We start from the raw sequence: 15,988 nt of genomic DNA, 5'->3' as shown, positions 1-15,988 counted from the left end.
CAAATGAACTTAAAATGATTATATTTAACATACGTTATGTACCAAAACCTATATATATATAGTTCCCATTCACTGTAAACTTGTCAACAGCAACAGATAATTATGAAATCAAGCAATGTCAAAGTCAGCCTTCATCCCAGAGGTCCATTTTCCATATTCCAATTGCTGCAATAAAGTCACACAGGCTCTGATCAGGTAGATTTTCATAGCTTTAAAAACTGATTTGTCAAAACCTATTATATTTGACATGACAGTAAGGACAGATACTGAGTAATAGAAACACACATTTTGAGAAAATGGAAGAAGAAGCACAAGGTTACACCAAAGTGTAGGCGAATACATCTAAAATCGGTCCAAGATCATTTACTGGCATATAATTTTTTTTCTGAAATCCATTCAAAAACCAGTCAAGATATGAATGGAAATTGAGTTTGTCCAACAAGGTTGTCATCAAAATATTCAATACATTCCATGAGTCAGTTGTAAGTGCCATTAACTTCTAACAAAGAAGCTATTTACTGCTTATTAAATATGACATATCACTAATAAAAGGGTGTTGTTTTCATTAGCCAGCTAGCTTGTCACAATAAACCCAGAAGGGCTCATAAGCAGTGTGCTAACATTGCTGCTGTAGCTCTTACACAAACATACATATTCATAATTGGGATTATGAAGCCCAATGAAAGTATCATCATCTATCAGTGTTTGTATTATACTGTCATATAACTGGAGATATGAAAACACTGAGTGAGAATGCAATTCATATCTTATGCTCAAAAGATAATTTAACAGTACCATAGTTGATGGTAAATTTTGACAGTGCTTACTGATGGATCCACAGGCCTTGTGTTTGGATTCTATCTCATTTGATTATTATTTTTATTTTCCTCCATGGTGAAGTTTGTGGTGTTATATGATTAAAATGGCTCTATACCTGCATGACTCAGGACTGGAGGAGGATGTGTTGCTGTCTTTCCTATTCACTTCTTCACCGTACTCACTCAGTCTGGCTGTCCCTGTTGCATAACAACCTGAAAAAGGACAGCAGAGGAGGCATAAAGCATCGTTTCATCCTCTGATGTTGCCTCATTAGAGAAGAGAGAGTTCATTTTGTGTTATTATTATTCTGTTTATTTATATTTTCATTTATTTCATCAATTTTTGTCAGTTTCATTGGTTAATATTACTTGTTTACTGGCACTACCGGGATTATACTTTAATTTGCATTGCACAATTTCATATTGTCATGCCATTAAAGCGCACCAAAACTGAAAATTGAAAATGAGATTGCCCTGTCTGCTTACTCCGAATAAACTGCTAACCTAAAATGGTTAATAAAAAAATAAATAAAAACAAACCTAGTGAAAATATATATTTGGACCATTGGCAGAAACATATTTTGCAAATACATGAGTTTATTTAATTTATTGCTTTATTTTGTATATTATACTCTCTTTTTTCTGTCAAGTTTTGTTTGTATATTTAGTCTAGTTTATATATATATATATATATCTCCAGGCTTATTATCTGTATAGATAGTAGAGGTATCAGACACAAATTCTCACCTGCTGAAACAGTCAAAATACCACTTTTTCGACCAGGCAGATATTCTAAAGATCACTTAATGTCACAAAACATTGGTTCTCAAAATAAATGAATGATTTCATTTCTGATAAATTGTTTGTTCTTATTGTAATTACAATAATAAATTGACTTAACTTTGCATATAGTTCTTTTCACAATACATAATGGCAAAGCACACGTTAAAATATTAAATACACTATATTTATATACATGTATTTTAGTTACATAGTTATGTGTTCATTGAATTAATTATTTATTTATAATTATCTCATATGAATTTAAGTTGGCAGGGATCATTTATCATTACTTTTCAGTTTTCATTTCACCTTTTTATTTGAGTGGAGTGGAGGTGGAGCTGTGGTGAATTATGGGATTGGTGGTACAGAACAGCAACTGTTATCAGCCTTTCACAAACATCATAAAACAGCTGCCAACCAAATAATTCCTGCTTTTCATGCATTGTCATGGCAGTGCTTTGCTCACATTTGTAATTGTTTATGAATCTTGGTGCATTTCCGCAGAGGGGATCACAGGTTCTTGCTTTCAAATAAAACAAGAGATTGCCGACAAACCATTAAAAAGTGAAGCCGATTTGATGTGAAATGTCATTTTAATGCCATTGTTGCAAAGGGCCCAGGGGAGTGACAACTGATCTGTTTCCTTACAAATACAGACTGAATTTTGTCAGGATAAATATGTTTTGCTGTTCATCCTGATTTATATTTTCCATTCTCTTTTTTATTGTCTCTTTCTTCTGTCACTTTTCCCAGATACACCAAGATGAAGACAGCAACCAACATCTACATCTTTAACCTGGCACTGGCCGATGCACTGGTTCTGGCTACACTTCCCTTCCAGGGCACGGATGTGTTCCTTGGTTTTTGGCCTTTTGGCAATGCCTTGTGCAAGGCGGTCATCTCCATCGACTACTATAACATGTTCACCAGTGTTTTCACCTTGACCGTGATGAGCATGGATCGATACGTGGCCGTGTGCCACCCAGTGAAAGCTCTGGACATGCGGACACCCCACAAGGCCAAGGTGGTCAATATCTGTGTGTGGGTCTTGGCTTCAGCAATAGGGGTCCCAGCTATGGTACTTGGAGATGTGGAAAATGACACCGGTTAGTGTGTGTGTGTGTGTACAGTTATGACTCTATTTATTTTATTTTATTTTATTTTATTTTATTTTATTTTATTTTATTTTATTTTATTTTATTTTACTGCAACTATTTTATTTGATATTCATCATTGCACATTATTACAAATGTAAGAAAAAAATTTGCTTATATCATTTTAATTGAATATCAGATTTAAATTTTGGAAATACATCATCGTCAAGTTTGGAATAATTACATTTGTTGTTGTTGTTGTTGTTGTTGTTTTTCTTTAAAAGAAGACTCTTTATGTTCACCAATGCAGCATCTATTTGATCAGAAATACAATAAAAGCAGTAAGCTGAATTTAGATACATTTAATGCAACTTTGCTGAATCAAAATGAATAATAATTATTATTAGAGACTTCTTAAAAATGTTCATATTATAAAATTCATTATTAATTATAATTATTAGAGACTTCTTCAAAAATGTTCATGTTATAAAATGAATTATTCAAAACTTTTAAAAGGTAGTGAATGTCAAATGATGAAAGTGAAAAAGGTTGTAAAAGCTATTTCCTGTCAACTTTAATGTAAAAGGTTCCTTCAACAGCAGAAAATGTGATTATAATCACAGCAGTACACAGGCCAGTCAGTAAATATTAAATATTTATGCAGCATTCAGTTGGAAGCAGACATTTTACTACTACAGGATGCACCAGCATGCCGAATACCAAGTTGCAACACCTGAGACCTACAGGGGAATCGTAATATGACTGTATATGTGTGTGGGGCTTGTCTGTCAACAATACACTTGCTGTTAAGAGGCTTTAAAAGGCACATCCAAAGCATTACAGTGTTAATCATTTTGCTGTTATTGAATCCATTCAGGTTACAGTAATTGCTCAGCACACTTTTCTGAAAGCAGAACCACGGGTGACCCAGAAGGGCCTTTCCTCCCTGTGGCTTAAGTTCTTGATAATCATAACATTTCCTAATTGAATGGTGTTTCCTTTTATTAGAAAAGAGCATGAAAGTACCTTGTTACATTAATTGTATTAGCAGGAAACAGGTTGAACACCATGCTGAGCTCACTTTTCTTCTAAGTATATAAATGTGTGCATTCAGCATGTGAGTTTGTGTAATGAAGGTCTACTGAGGCGAGCCAAACTGAACCGAAGCGCAGTACCTGTATTTATTGAACAGAAATGTAAGCGAAATACAAAACAAATATAATCCATAAAATAAAGACCTGCCTTGACAACTTGACATGGACATCACCAACAGTAGCACAGGAACAAAGCTAGATAAAAGACAATGGCAACAATGGGGCTAATAATACACAAGACGAAATGACTTAAATGGAAATATAACCATAACTAAAACAACAAAATAAGACATAAACACAAAACCAACCAATGTGGCATATCCCCCAAACCCCAGCACAAACTCCCAATTGCCTAACAAACCACCCAAAACCAACAAAGAGTTTGGAAGGGTGGAGGATTTGAGGTGGGATGGAAGGCCAGGCCAATGCAGAAGAACTTGACCTAGATCATGGCATGGAGGCAGTCCTGGACCATGGAGCAGTGATAGAGACCATGGATCGTGGAGTAGAGGGCAAGACCATAGGTCATGGAGCAGTGGGTCTTGGTGCAATGATGGACCTGGGCCAAAGAGCAGAGGTAGGCCTGGACTGTGAAACAATGAAGGATTAGGGAAACCGAGAGGAGCCAACAGAGTAGGAAGCCAGGGCAGAGCCAAAGACCATCAAAGCATGGTGGAAGACTACCAGGGCAGAGCGGAAGACCACCAGGGCAGAGCAGGTGGGACCGAAGATCCCCACGGTGGAGTAGATGACAACCAGAGCAGAGAAGATAAGGTGACCAAGGTGAAGCCTGCGGAGCAGAAGACCACCACAGGTGATGAGGCAATAGCAGAGCAAATACTTGGATGGACCATCTGGACATGATTGAACAGGCAGACATCAATCCTTGAACAGGCTCAGTGGGCGTAGCATTACAGGCAGAGAGTTCGTTAGTTGCCTCAACAGCCGTTACATTACCTGCTTAAAATACTTGAATGGCCTTATTGGCAATACTATAGGGCCGACTGTGAGTTCAATGAAAACCTCCTTGGAGTTGACAGGGACGGCTTAGAGCTCAGAGACCGCCCCCTTGGCCATGATATGGCAGACTGTGAAATCAGGGACAGACTCCTTGAACATGACCATACAGGCTGAGAGTCCAGAGAAAGCACCCTTGACTGTGACAGGGCAGACTTTGAGTTCAGAGATGGCCTCTTTGGCTGTGACTGACTGGCTTTGGAATTACATATGACCACTGTGGTCAAAACAGGACAGGCAGGAACCTGGAAGACTGGCTCCAACACAAGATTGATCTCTGGGTCTACAGCAGGCACAGATGGAAAAGATTCATGGACAGGAGCACAGTGTGCAGCCCAAACACACAAAATGGCAACCACCATCATGGGCAGTACAGCTGATGGTGGGAGGACCTCCAGGCTGGATAGCACTGAGGCCATGGGGTTTGAGAGCATTGAGGCCAATGGGATTCCATGCAGTCGCTCAAACTGAGATTACTGGTTGATGCATAACACTGGCCATTATTCTTATCTTTCATGGCCCAAGCTCAGCATCTACAGGAGCATGTGTCCTATAGTCCCTCCCCCAAAAAATCCTTAGGGTAAACTTGCATGGGGGCTGTGACATGAAGAGGCTCTGGCATGGTGGCCATGACATGAAGAGACTTTGACTTGGCAGGCATTTCCTCCTGGCATCCATGAATGAATGGGCTCATTTAACCCATAGCAAAAAAAAAAAAAAAAAATCCTTCAGAGCCACGTCATTAAAACTCACTAAATGGCACAGTTCACAAAAGTCCGCCACATAATTCTCTATGCAAAGAAACTGCTGGGTCCATTTGAGCTTTCTGTAATGAAGGTCTACTGAAGCAAGCTGAATTGCACCAAAGTGCAGTATTTAAGCGACATACAAAACAAACATAATCCATGAAACAAAGTAAACTCTGCAGTAGTACAGAAACAAAGCTAGACGAAAGACAATGGCAACATTAGGGCTATTTATACACAAGATTAAATGACTACAAAGGAATTCCCTTTTGAACACATGAACTCAAAACCCAATAACCAATGTGACAAGTGTGCAATGCATTTTCAATGTGTAAGAGTGAATACTAGGGGGTGCTCTAGAGGAGCAGGTGCTTGAGGGCACTCTGGAGGGCACTTTAGAGGAGCGGGCTCTAGAGGATGCTTACTAGGCGTGGACACTAGCGGGAACTCTGGTGGGGACTTTCGAGCAGTAGTTACTGGAGGGCACTTTCGAGGTGATGGAAAGCAGGATCCGACCAGCAGAGGCAAAGGAGTCTCAGGAAACGATGGAGAGCTGGACGGGACCAGCGAAGACAAAGGAGACTCAGGAAAGTCATGAGACTAAGGAGAGCTTTCTAGACCGGATTCTGGACAGAGGATAGGGGCCGTGAACTCCAGAGGCAGTGGGCCAGACTTATGATCGGCCAGCGGTCTTGACCTCCAAGCAGCCGGCAAGCCTGGGCTGAACACTAGGCAGGAGCTTAGGAGAACATGGGGATGCCTCATTTTGGGCAGGTGGTCGGAGCCGTTGCCGAGGTATGTGGGTGTTCCCAGTGTAAGGTGAACTGAGGAGACACGGCTTGTTCCAGAGGGGTTGGACATTTTGTCCTCAGCCGTCAACATCTTTTGCAATTGGTCCTGGATTCTGTTACACGGTCGTGGTTGTAGTAATTGAGTGCATGAAGAAGGATTACAGAATTATTATTATCATCATCTTTCTGATTAGGTTTTCTTTATTATAATACACTATATTTGAAATTAATCAGCATTAATAAATGGCAGTACAAAAAAATACTACCATGATTTACAAAAAAAATATGTCCAGAAAATAATGCCATTCTGGATACTGAAGTTTTTTTTTTTTTTTTTTTTTTTTTTTTTTAATGATCTGTAGACTTCACATATTTTGTGGCATGTAAACTACCGTTCTATTTTTGTCTGCTCATTTTTAATTGTGTATTTGTGTATATGTCCTGAATCTCTGCTTTGCCCTCTGTGCCATCTTTTCAACACCCTCTTCTCTTTCATAATCCATTATTCATGAACCTAATAGATCCTGTATAATAGTGGATAAGCCCATTTAGCTGTATTGTGTTGAAAAACCTCTGATCTCTAGTTCGCTCTAAACCACTAAACCAGAACTTTAGAAACAGAACACAGTTGTGCTGATATATATATTTATGTGGAAACATCAATTTTTAGGATGCTTTAATTCATGGGCGTAGGTTTGGTCTCAGCTTTGGTGGGGGCACCCCCATAACCCCCAACAAAAATTATTTTGTTGTAAGATACCAGTGATTTAATGGTGATTTATTATAACTGTATAATCTCAAAAATGCACTCTCAAAAAATAAAAATCTGAGACTGTGTAATGCTGAACAACCAAACGTTTTATTAAGATAAATTATTATGTACATTAGTATTTACACTAGCAAAAATATTCTGCCACAAGGAAACAAATCTAAATAAATAAATATAATAACCTTTTTCTATTATAAACACTATTTACCCTCCAGTACACTCATGTTTATGTTGACTGCAAGATTCTAAGTTAAGGTAACTTACAGGCTAATTGACATTCAGTTACTTGCTAACGTAGCATTCTATCTGGGTAATACTATCACCAGTTAATACTATTTTCCACAGAATATGCATTTGAAAGCCTGGTCAGTCACTACTGCTAAAAATGTTTTTACTCTGGCTTTTGTATGTGACAGAGAGACAGCCCTTGTAACTTACCGTCTGCGTTGTCAACATGCGCACGCACACAAACCACCCGCTCGCTGCTAGTGCAAGCACAAAAGTAGTCCCGACCCACGTGTGTAGCCTGTCAGATACCCCGCCGCCAATCAAATCACAGTGTTTCTTGTACTGTCGTCGTCTGCCCGTTAGAATCCATCCAAATAGCAGTGCAAAGATCCAAATAGCAGTTCAAAGGAGCTCGCTAAATATTGGTGGGGACATATTTGTCACCTCAAATTATTGATAGGGACTAGTACCTAGCGACACCCCCCCCCCCCCCCCCAAACCTACACCCATGCTTTAATGAAAAGAAAGTTCTAAAGAACAGCATTTTCAGTATTGTTTTGGTGTCTCACTTCGTTGTTGTTATTGTTTGGATCACACTTAAAAAGTTAAAGTATTATGTTTTCTTCTAGACAGTGGCAGAGTGATGAAAAGTGTACCATAATGCGACGTTAACTTGCTCCGATAGTTTACTGCACCTTTGTTCAACAAGCATGTGTTGAGATCACATAATCACTGATTTTTAAGGGTTTTGACAGCTGAATTAATCGCAGATCCCTGGGGGGCTAAGATGAAAGACAGGTTGCAGAAAACCCCATAAATAGGTTCTATCAACACTATTGTGCTTTACTGTATATAGAGTTTGATGAAAATAACTCAAACTCTTTGGACATGCAGTACTTAGACGATCAGTGTTCCTCCCAGCAGAATGTTCAGACAGCTTTTATTTTGTTCCTTTTTTTTTTCATAGCACTCTCTCTCTTCTCCTCTACTGCCAGGCTGCAACATATTTATTTATTCATCACTTCATGCAAGTTGTGTTCTGCTGCCTTTGGCACTGCATGGAAAGACAGACAGAAGCAGAGGGAGTGAGGATGACAGAGATGTGGGTTGTGGCTGAATGTCTGTAAACAAATGTCCATCAGTATAGTTGTTAAATTCATATTAAAGTTCTCAGCAAAGCTATTCCCTCTCAAAATAGCCTTCAAACAAACAACTGGATCTGCAACAATGATTAAGAAATCACTGTTGAAGCGTTGATTCTCGAGAAGTTGCTCAGTCACAACATGGCAAATGATGAATTTAAATGACATATTCCTTATTGGTGAGAACATATAAATACAGAAACACTGCAGTAACATCTGCATGGTTTAAATAGAATTCTATTTTCTATTCCTTTCAAAATGAATTCAGTGGGTCATCTTGTTAATGCTATAAATTAATTACAACTATAAAATAAAATTTCATCATGAACAAGAACATGAACATTACATTAGACCACAGAAATTCCAAAATGATGTTTCCTTCACATTCTCAAAAAGTGCATTCATCTTTGCCATGTTACATTCATTTACATGACTAGTGCTATGTGCTGTATTAACAAAAACATAAATGGCATTAATAAAAACACTAACATTGACAAGCTACTCAATATCACGTTCATAATTGCAGCTTATTTAAGTAGGGTATACCTTCTGTAAGTCATACTTTCGCAATGATGGTCTGGACCACTCCTAGCTGTACCTTATCAATAATTTAATAATAAAAAATAAAAAAAATAAATAAAAAAAATTCAATAAATAAATAGAAAATAAAAACAGGAAAAATAATCTGGTAAAAGTGCTTTCCAACAAAAAGCACTTTGTTGAAATTGTTGAAATTACATTCACAATCCAAATTGCAAACTAAATACAACCCTGAATATTTTAAATAATATCACAATGACAGTATGCCTTCTCTGGTCTTTGAAAGGGTAATTTATATTATCATAATATATTTCTCATATTGTCTTCATTTACTCCACAAATAGGGTTGATTGCCCAGAAGCCACATCACATTATTGGTGCAAATCTATAATTTGTTATTTATATACTTACTCAATAAAAGCGCAACATGCTAAACATATAATTGACAGCTACTATGACAGAGAAAAAAAAAAGAGAGAAAGAGGAAAGCAGCTGAATTGTGGAGCTGTAGGGGGAACAGTAACTCTTGTCGAGTTTGTCTCAACAAAATCGCACCAACAAAAACTAAAAGCCGCTGAATTTGTTTCTGTGGCAGGCTAATTCTTCTTCTTATTATTTGTATTATTATTATAAGAATTGCAGTTTCTGACATGGTAGCCACGAGACTAAAGTTTTAGTGCATATACAATAAATGGCTGCACGGTTGGCGACATCTTTGATTTAGCACAACCATTTACTGTATCGCTGCCATAGTTTGACCAAACTTCCCACCACAATCATTCCCTTTAAATTGACTCCTAAGTCTCACTGCCTAATGGTTTGCTAGCTGATGTAGCTTTGGAAAATATAATAAAAACGCTTACAGCCATCAGTTTAATGACAGTTTCATTTTTTGCATGAAAACACTTAGTTTAGTTAGTATAATTGAACACAGGGTGTATTACAACTTCAGAATTCATATAGACAGAGAGGTTATGATCTGTAAACTGTCAACAGTGATAAGGTATAGCTAAGGGTAATCCAGACCAACCTTACAAAAGTATGACTTACAGAAGGTATGCTTAAATTATAACACAATAAGGCGTGAATGATAACTCGGTTTGGAACTCACGCTAAAAGAGAATTGAGTTGTCATTGTGCTTTCTTGTGCTTCAATAGACACATATAAACACAATTATCAAAATCTCAATCAGCATTCATGTAAACACAATCAGTTATGTCTTACATGTATAACAGTATACAGGATTCATGCATGAGGTTTTAACCTGTTAGCCAGAACCCCCCATTATGGGACTCACAGCTGAAAGAACCTTACCTAACTTAAAATTGTAACAGTTCCTTACTTCAGTGTGTTACACACAGAATTCTGATGTCTTTGGAAAGAAGACCATTTGGGCTGTACTTTTTATCAACCAGAGTTGATAATGCTCAAAAGTATTAAAAGTTATAGACACGGAAGTGCCTTGAATTTTTTTTTTTTTTTTTTTTTTTTTTTTTTTTTACCACACTGAATTTGTATTTATTTTTTTATATAAAACTACACGAAATCAGTCCTGGAGCAATCTAGAAAAGGACTGGGTTGAAAGTCACATGTCACATGGGTTTCTATTTCAGATCTGAAGGAGATACCATGAAAAATGAGATTCCTGCAACAAATTTTCTGAGACTATGTCTAGTCCCCCCAAGCCCAAATATATATAAACAAAATATTTACCAAAGGTATTGAAGGGTTCTACAAACTATTTTAGTCCTTAAACATACCACTGCGTATATATATTTTTTCAATTATAAAAAACTAGACAGAAACTTAGACATCATATAAGTGATTTATTTGAGCACTATAAAAATACAATAAGAATACGGTAATTTAAGTAAGAAAAAGAGAGAGCGCCAGAATTCAAATAAACTATCTTTCACTTTTCTTGTACTTTTTTTTTTTTTTTTTTTTTTTTTTTTTTGTGGATCGTTTCATTCTGTTTGTGACACTGTACACTACAAAACTATGCCGTTTTTTTTACTACTAAGATGCAGTTTCTGAGCATGAGTTGTTCCATAACGGACACAAAAAGTTATGTTTGTGAATAACTGAAATGTAAACAAAGGAATTATCATCTATATTACAACTTTATTGCTTCATAGGACTAAATGTGCTCCATGACATGTTGTTCAGTGGACCCTTATCTTTCTAACTAAACCGGGATTTACATCTGTGGACTGTGTAACAACAATGAGTTTTACATAGTAATTAACTCAAATGATATATAGGGAATTTGAATAATTAATCAGGAATATGATTAACTTAAATCTCAGATGACAGTTACATTAAATTTGATTGATTATGAAAAATAGCTCAATTGCCTATAACAATAAATAATCACAGGGCACTGTAACTTACTCATTAATATGTCAATATTACATTCTTCATATCAATTATTGTGATATCTCTTACTGTAAATTACTGCAAATCAAACCGTGGTATGTCCAGCAAACCACTGTAGACCTAACAATTTTCAATAAAGTTATCACTTCTTATAATTCAAGGAAAAGTATTCTCTGGCCATGAAAATATTATCCTATCCTTATGATAAATTTAGTTTCTAAATTTAGAGCTTGTAGCTATAGATCAGACATCTCAGGGACTCGTAATGTGAGTGGGGTGGAGTCCAAGCCAATCGTCAGTATATGGGTTTTTAATAATTAAACTAGTAATACATCAAACTACAAATCACACAGAGTAAATATGCGTACGACAATACAAACAGTAAGCTTTATACAATACATAACGAATCCAAATAAAAGAGAGAGAGAGAGAGAGAGAGAGAGAGAGAGAGAGAGAGAGAGAGAAAAAAATAGAATGAGATCACATAAGGAGCTCAGGTATGAAAATCATAGTCAGTAACTTTTGGAAGCCAACAACAAATCAGATCATAACAACACTTTAAACCAGCATTTAAATCTCCATAGAAAAGTGATACTTGCATGGCCCAGCGCGTGAGCGTGGTCTTTTTGTGAAGCTTTGTGCGCTTGTCCTTTTGAAAACAGCAGGCGTGTGCCGGAGGCCATGTGACGCGCGTGCACGCTGCGCTGGCTCTTGGCGTGAGCGTGGAGCACGTGGTCCTTTGTTCTGTCCTCGCGCGGTATTTGAAAGGTTCAACAAACATTGTTCCAGAATTCGTCTTCCTTGCGTGGAGAGGCGAATAGTTGAATAAACTTAGTAAAGAAAAGAAAAGAAAACGAACGAAATGAAAGCTTCTAAAGGAGCCATTAAAATGGCTTTTTCTCTCAGACCCTGTGCCTACGGCCGCGCGGAAGCAACGTTGGAGAGCAGGGTGTCCGAGAACGGAGAACGAGAAGAAGAGAGAGACGGACCTTGTTCGGTCGTTCTTATGGCTTGAAATGGTTCACGCCCCTTTTTCGCGTAAACAGCCAATGAAAGTCCGCGATCTGAAACGGAGGGAAAAGTTCCTTTGTCTCTGTGAAGACAGCCCCCCCCTGGAGATCTAGGGCTTGTCCAAATTCCAGGGATTATTCTAGCAAGTTTGTAATTCAGGTAACATACATATTTCATTACTTTTGCTCTAGATAAATGGGTCTGTCAGAGCATGACGATTAGAACAAGACTAAACATAATAGATATATGTGATCAAAACATGAAGTTACATTCAAATGTAGAATTAAACATTTAAAGATTTGCTTAAAACATGATAACACTGCAGATGTTGGGAAACATCTAAATGTACCAAAAGGGAATACGTAATACATTTATACAACATAAAAACTAACAGGTAAAAAACCCCCAGGGCATCCAAGATGTAGGTGACTTTGTTTCTTCAGTAGAACACAAACAAGGATGTTTAGCTAAAACCGTTTCAGTCGATCAGTCCTATAATGTAAGTGGATGGGAATCACAGCTAAAACATAAAACAACAACAACAACAAAAAACATACACAAATTGAACAGTATTTATATAGTTTTATCTCTGATTCGCACAATGTCCGAACTGTTAGAACTCTCCTGAGTGCATCCTCTTGTGAGCGTTCTCAAGCACGCGTTAGGCCTTCTTCTTCTTCTTGCTTTATGGCAGATCGCAGACTTAAAAGTGCTTTACCGCCACCTACAGTATCTCTCAAATGGACCATTGACACTCCTAATTGAGATTGAAGACAGAGTTTCAATGGTCCATTTGAGAGATAGGTGGCAGTAAAACACTTATAAGTCTGCAATCTTTTATGATTTTTTTAAATGTATCTTTTATGATTTTTTTCTTGCAGACAGTTTGTGCACTAAACACAAAATGATAAAAATGCAAACCCATTACTAGCATTTCTAAAGGCAACCTTGAACTAGGTATGATCAATGCGTTTATCGATCATACCTACTTCAAAGTTTCAGAAGAAAAAGAAATAAATAAAAAAATAATTTCAAGGCCTTCATTCATAAGTATATTGTAAGGCTGATTCATGGAAATTCCTATTTGAAGAGTTGTATTTTCTGTGTTACTATTTGTATTATTGTGGTATGATCTAATCTTGATTCTTCCAACCTAAACAGCATTTAAAACAAAACAAACTAACGTTGGTCAATTTACATGTTGGTCAGATGTTTTCTTCTTGTCTTGTTTTCTTGTCTAAGTTGGCAGTTCAAGGCCAAAATAAGTTAGACCAGATATTAATCCACAGTTCAGCCATGATGTGTAAAATACCACCTCTTGGCATTAATAATTGACAGCTGTTTCATGGGAGTGAGAATGCAGCTCACAGTAAATCAGAATTCACACATCTCAGGAATGGAGAGGCTTTTAATGGTCTCAGAGGTAGGCTGTCAAAAATGTCAAGAGGAGTGGCAAGGAGAGAATGACTGTGGAAAAACATCATTTTCAGAAAAGGGCATGTTGAAACTGTAAAGAATTAAACAGCATTGAGGGGCACTATTAACTTATAAATTTCAGATAAAAAACATTGTGATGTTTCAGATTTTTCGACACTTTCTTTCTTTCTTTTTTAATTTAAACACACTGTTGATTTGGAATTTGAATTGAAATAACAGGAAGAGTAAGTTACTGAATAGCCGTTCATATCTGTCTATCTGTTCAAAACATTTTGTTTTCCACTCTTTATATCTTTTCGCAACAAAGCAAGCTTTCTAAGTTTTCAAAGTTTTCACGTCAAACATAGTTTTGACATTAGAGTCGTATGACTTTCATTACATTTCAAAATATTTATACTTGTTTACATTCAAATTCAAATTACAATTTTGCATCCTGTTTGCTACCTCAATTCAAATAAAATTTAAATTTAGGAACGGAATCGTGACAAATATTTATTTACTTATTTTATTTTATTTTTTTTCACACAGGTATTGAGTGTATCTTGGTTCTCCCGGATCCTCGAAGTTATTGGGACCCAGTGTTCGGGACATGCATTTTCCTGCTCTCCTTTCTCATTCCTGTGGCGATCATCAGCGTGTGCTACAGCCTCATGGTGAAGCGCCTCCGCAGTGTCCGAATCCTGTCAGGGTCCAAGGAGAAAGATCGCAACCTTCGGCGCATCACACGCATGGTTCTGGTGGTAGTCGCGGTCTTCGTTGTGTGTTGGACACCCATCCAGATCATGGCTTTGGCACAGTCGCTGGGCTTCAACCTGGGCAGCGTCCAGACGGTGGTGTTCATGCACTTCTGCATCGCCCTGGGTTACGTCAACAGCAGCCTGAACCCTGTCCTCTATGCGTTCCTTGACGAAAACTTCAAGCGCTGCTTTCGTGAGTTCTGCCACCCTTCACCGTTTGGCCTTGATGCGCAGCAGTCGGGCCGCATGCGCAACATTGCACGTGAGGTGGCCTACAACTGCAAGACTGTGGACGGGAACAGTAATCCCGCATGACTAGGCGTGGAGCTGCCCCTGGTCAGCCCTGAGCCTCAACCCAATCCAGGGACAGGAAACTCAAATTCTGAGTTGACTCAGATTACAACACTCTAGCACCATAGTCACCTCCGCCTGGTGGGCGGGGGAAAGGGTTGGGCTAGGAGTGAGGGCGGGGTCAAGATAAATGACACGCCCTTTTAGGGACAATGGGGCTCACTTTACAGTGTCTTAATTGGATTTGGATGTTATTGTCTACAATTTTGTTCTTAAATGAGATTTATTACACTTTGTCGTTTAGTGTTGCAGCCTTGTGCAGATGCTTCTCATGTCTCTCTGTACAACAATCAATGTTTCTCTTGAAATTGAAGACTGTAGAATTTCATGGCCTTAAAAATACATCTGAACCTATGGAATAAGTGTATCAGTCCTTTTTTTGTGGTAATGCCAAGTGTTGGACTGTACTAAATATCATATAACTATACGGTTATGACACTGAATTTGAAACTACAAAGACTTGATATTTTTCCTGGTTTTACTGTACAGTAAGCTAAACTATTTTTTATTCATGTATGTTTGGTAGCACAGATTGAACCTTAAAAAATACTTGTAAAGAAATATTGCAAAACAGTTGCTGTAGTGTTCTATAATATATGTGCATAATATGAAGTTAATCATGTTCGAGGCTTTGCTTTGTTGAAGAAGTCAGTCAGTATCACCTCGAATATTTCTTGAATGTTTTCAGCTTCGCTCTGTTTCTTGCTTTGTTACTACAGTACATAATGGATTCTTCTCAATGAGACGGACAACAAAGAGCCAGCACTGTCATGGGTTTACGTCACAGACCACAGAATGTGAAAAAAAGACTATTTTCTCCAAATTATATATATATATATATATATATATATATATATATATATATATATATATATATTATCAGTGGAATATAGAACTATTGTTCACCTAATGTTTATTCCTGTAAACTTTAACTTGATATTGTGATTGTTTGTTTACTTGCTGCATTGACTGGCTGTTCATTTACTTGCATATTTATTGACTGGTGGGACCATATTCTGATGGACTGAAATTAAATGCCAGCTAGTGCTA

At 37.5% G+C, this 15,988-nt stretch overlaps 1 protein-coding gene across 1 annotated transcript in view; it reads left to right on the top strand.

Moving 5' to 3' along the window:
* LOC113078065 (delta-type opioid receptor-like) overlaps positions 1–15,734 on the top strand; it is a 34,771-nt gene extending 19,037 nt beyond the window's left edge. The window contains exons 3-4 of the mRNA XM_026250346.1: positions 2,355–2,707; positions 14,379–15,734. Coding sequence (XP_026106131.1) covers positions 2,355–2,707; positions 14,379–14,902 — 877 coding nt within the window. The 3' untranslated portion in view covers positions 14,903–15,734. The remainder of the gene's footprint in view (positions 1–2,354; positions 2,708–14,378) is intronic.
* Positions 15,735–15,988: the final 254 nt, after the last annotated feature.

Source organism: Carassius auratus, unplaced genomic scaffold, assembly GCF_003368295.1.
Source record: "Carassius auratus strain Wakin unplaced genomic scaffold, ASM336829v1 scaf_tig00024134, whole genome shotgun sequence".
In the NCBI taxonomy this organism is placed as follows: Eukaryota; Metazoa; Chordata; class Actinopteri; order Cypriniformes; family Cyprinidae; genus Carassius; species Carassius auratus.
Note: the sequence above shows the minus strand (reverse complement) of the source record. Positions and strands in the feature narration are given on the sequence as shown.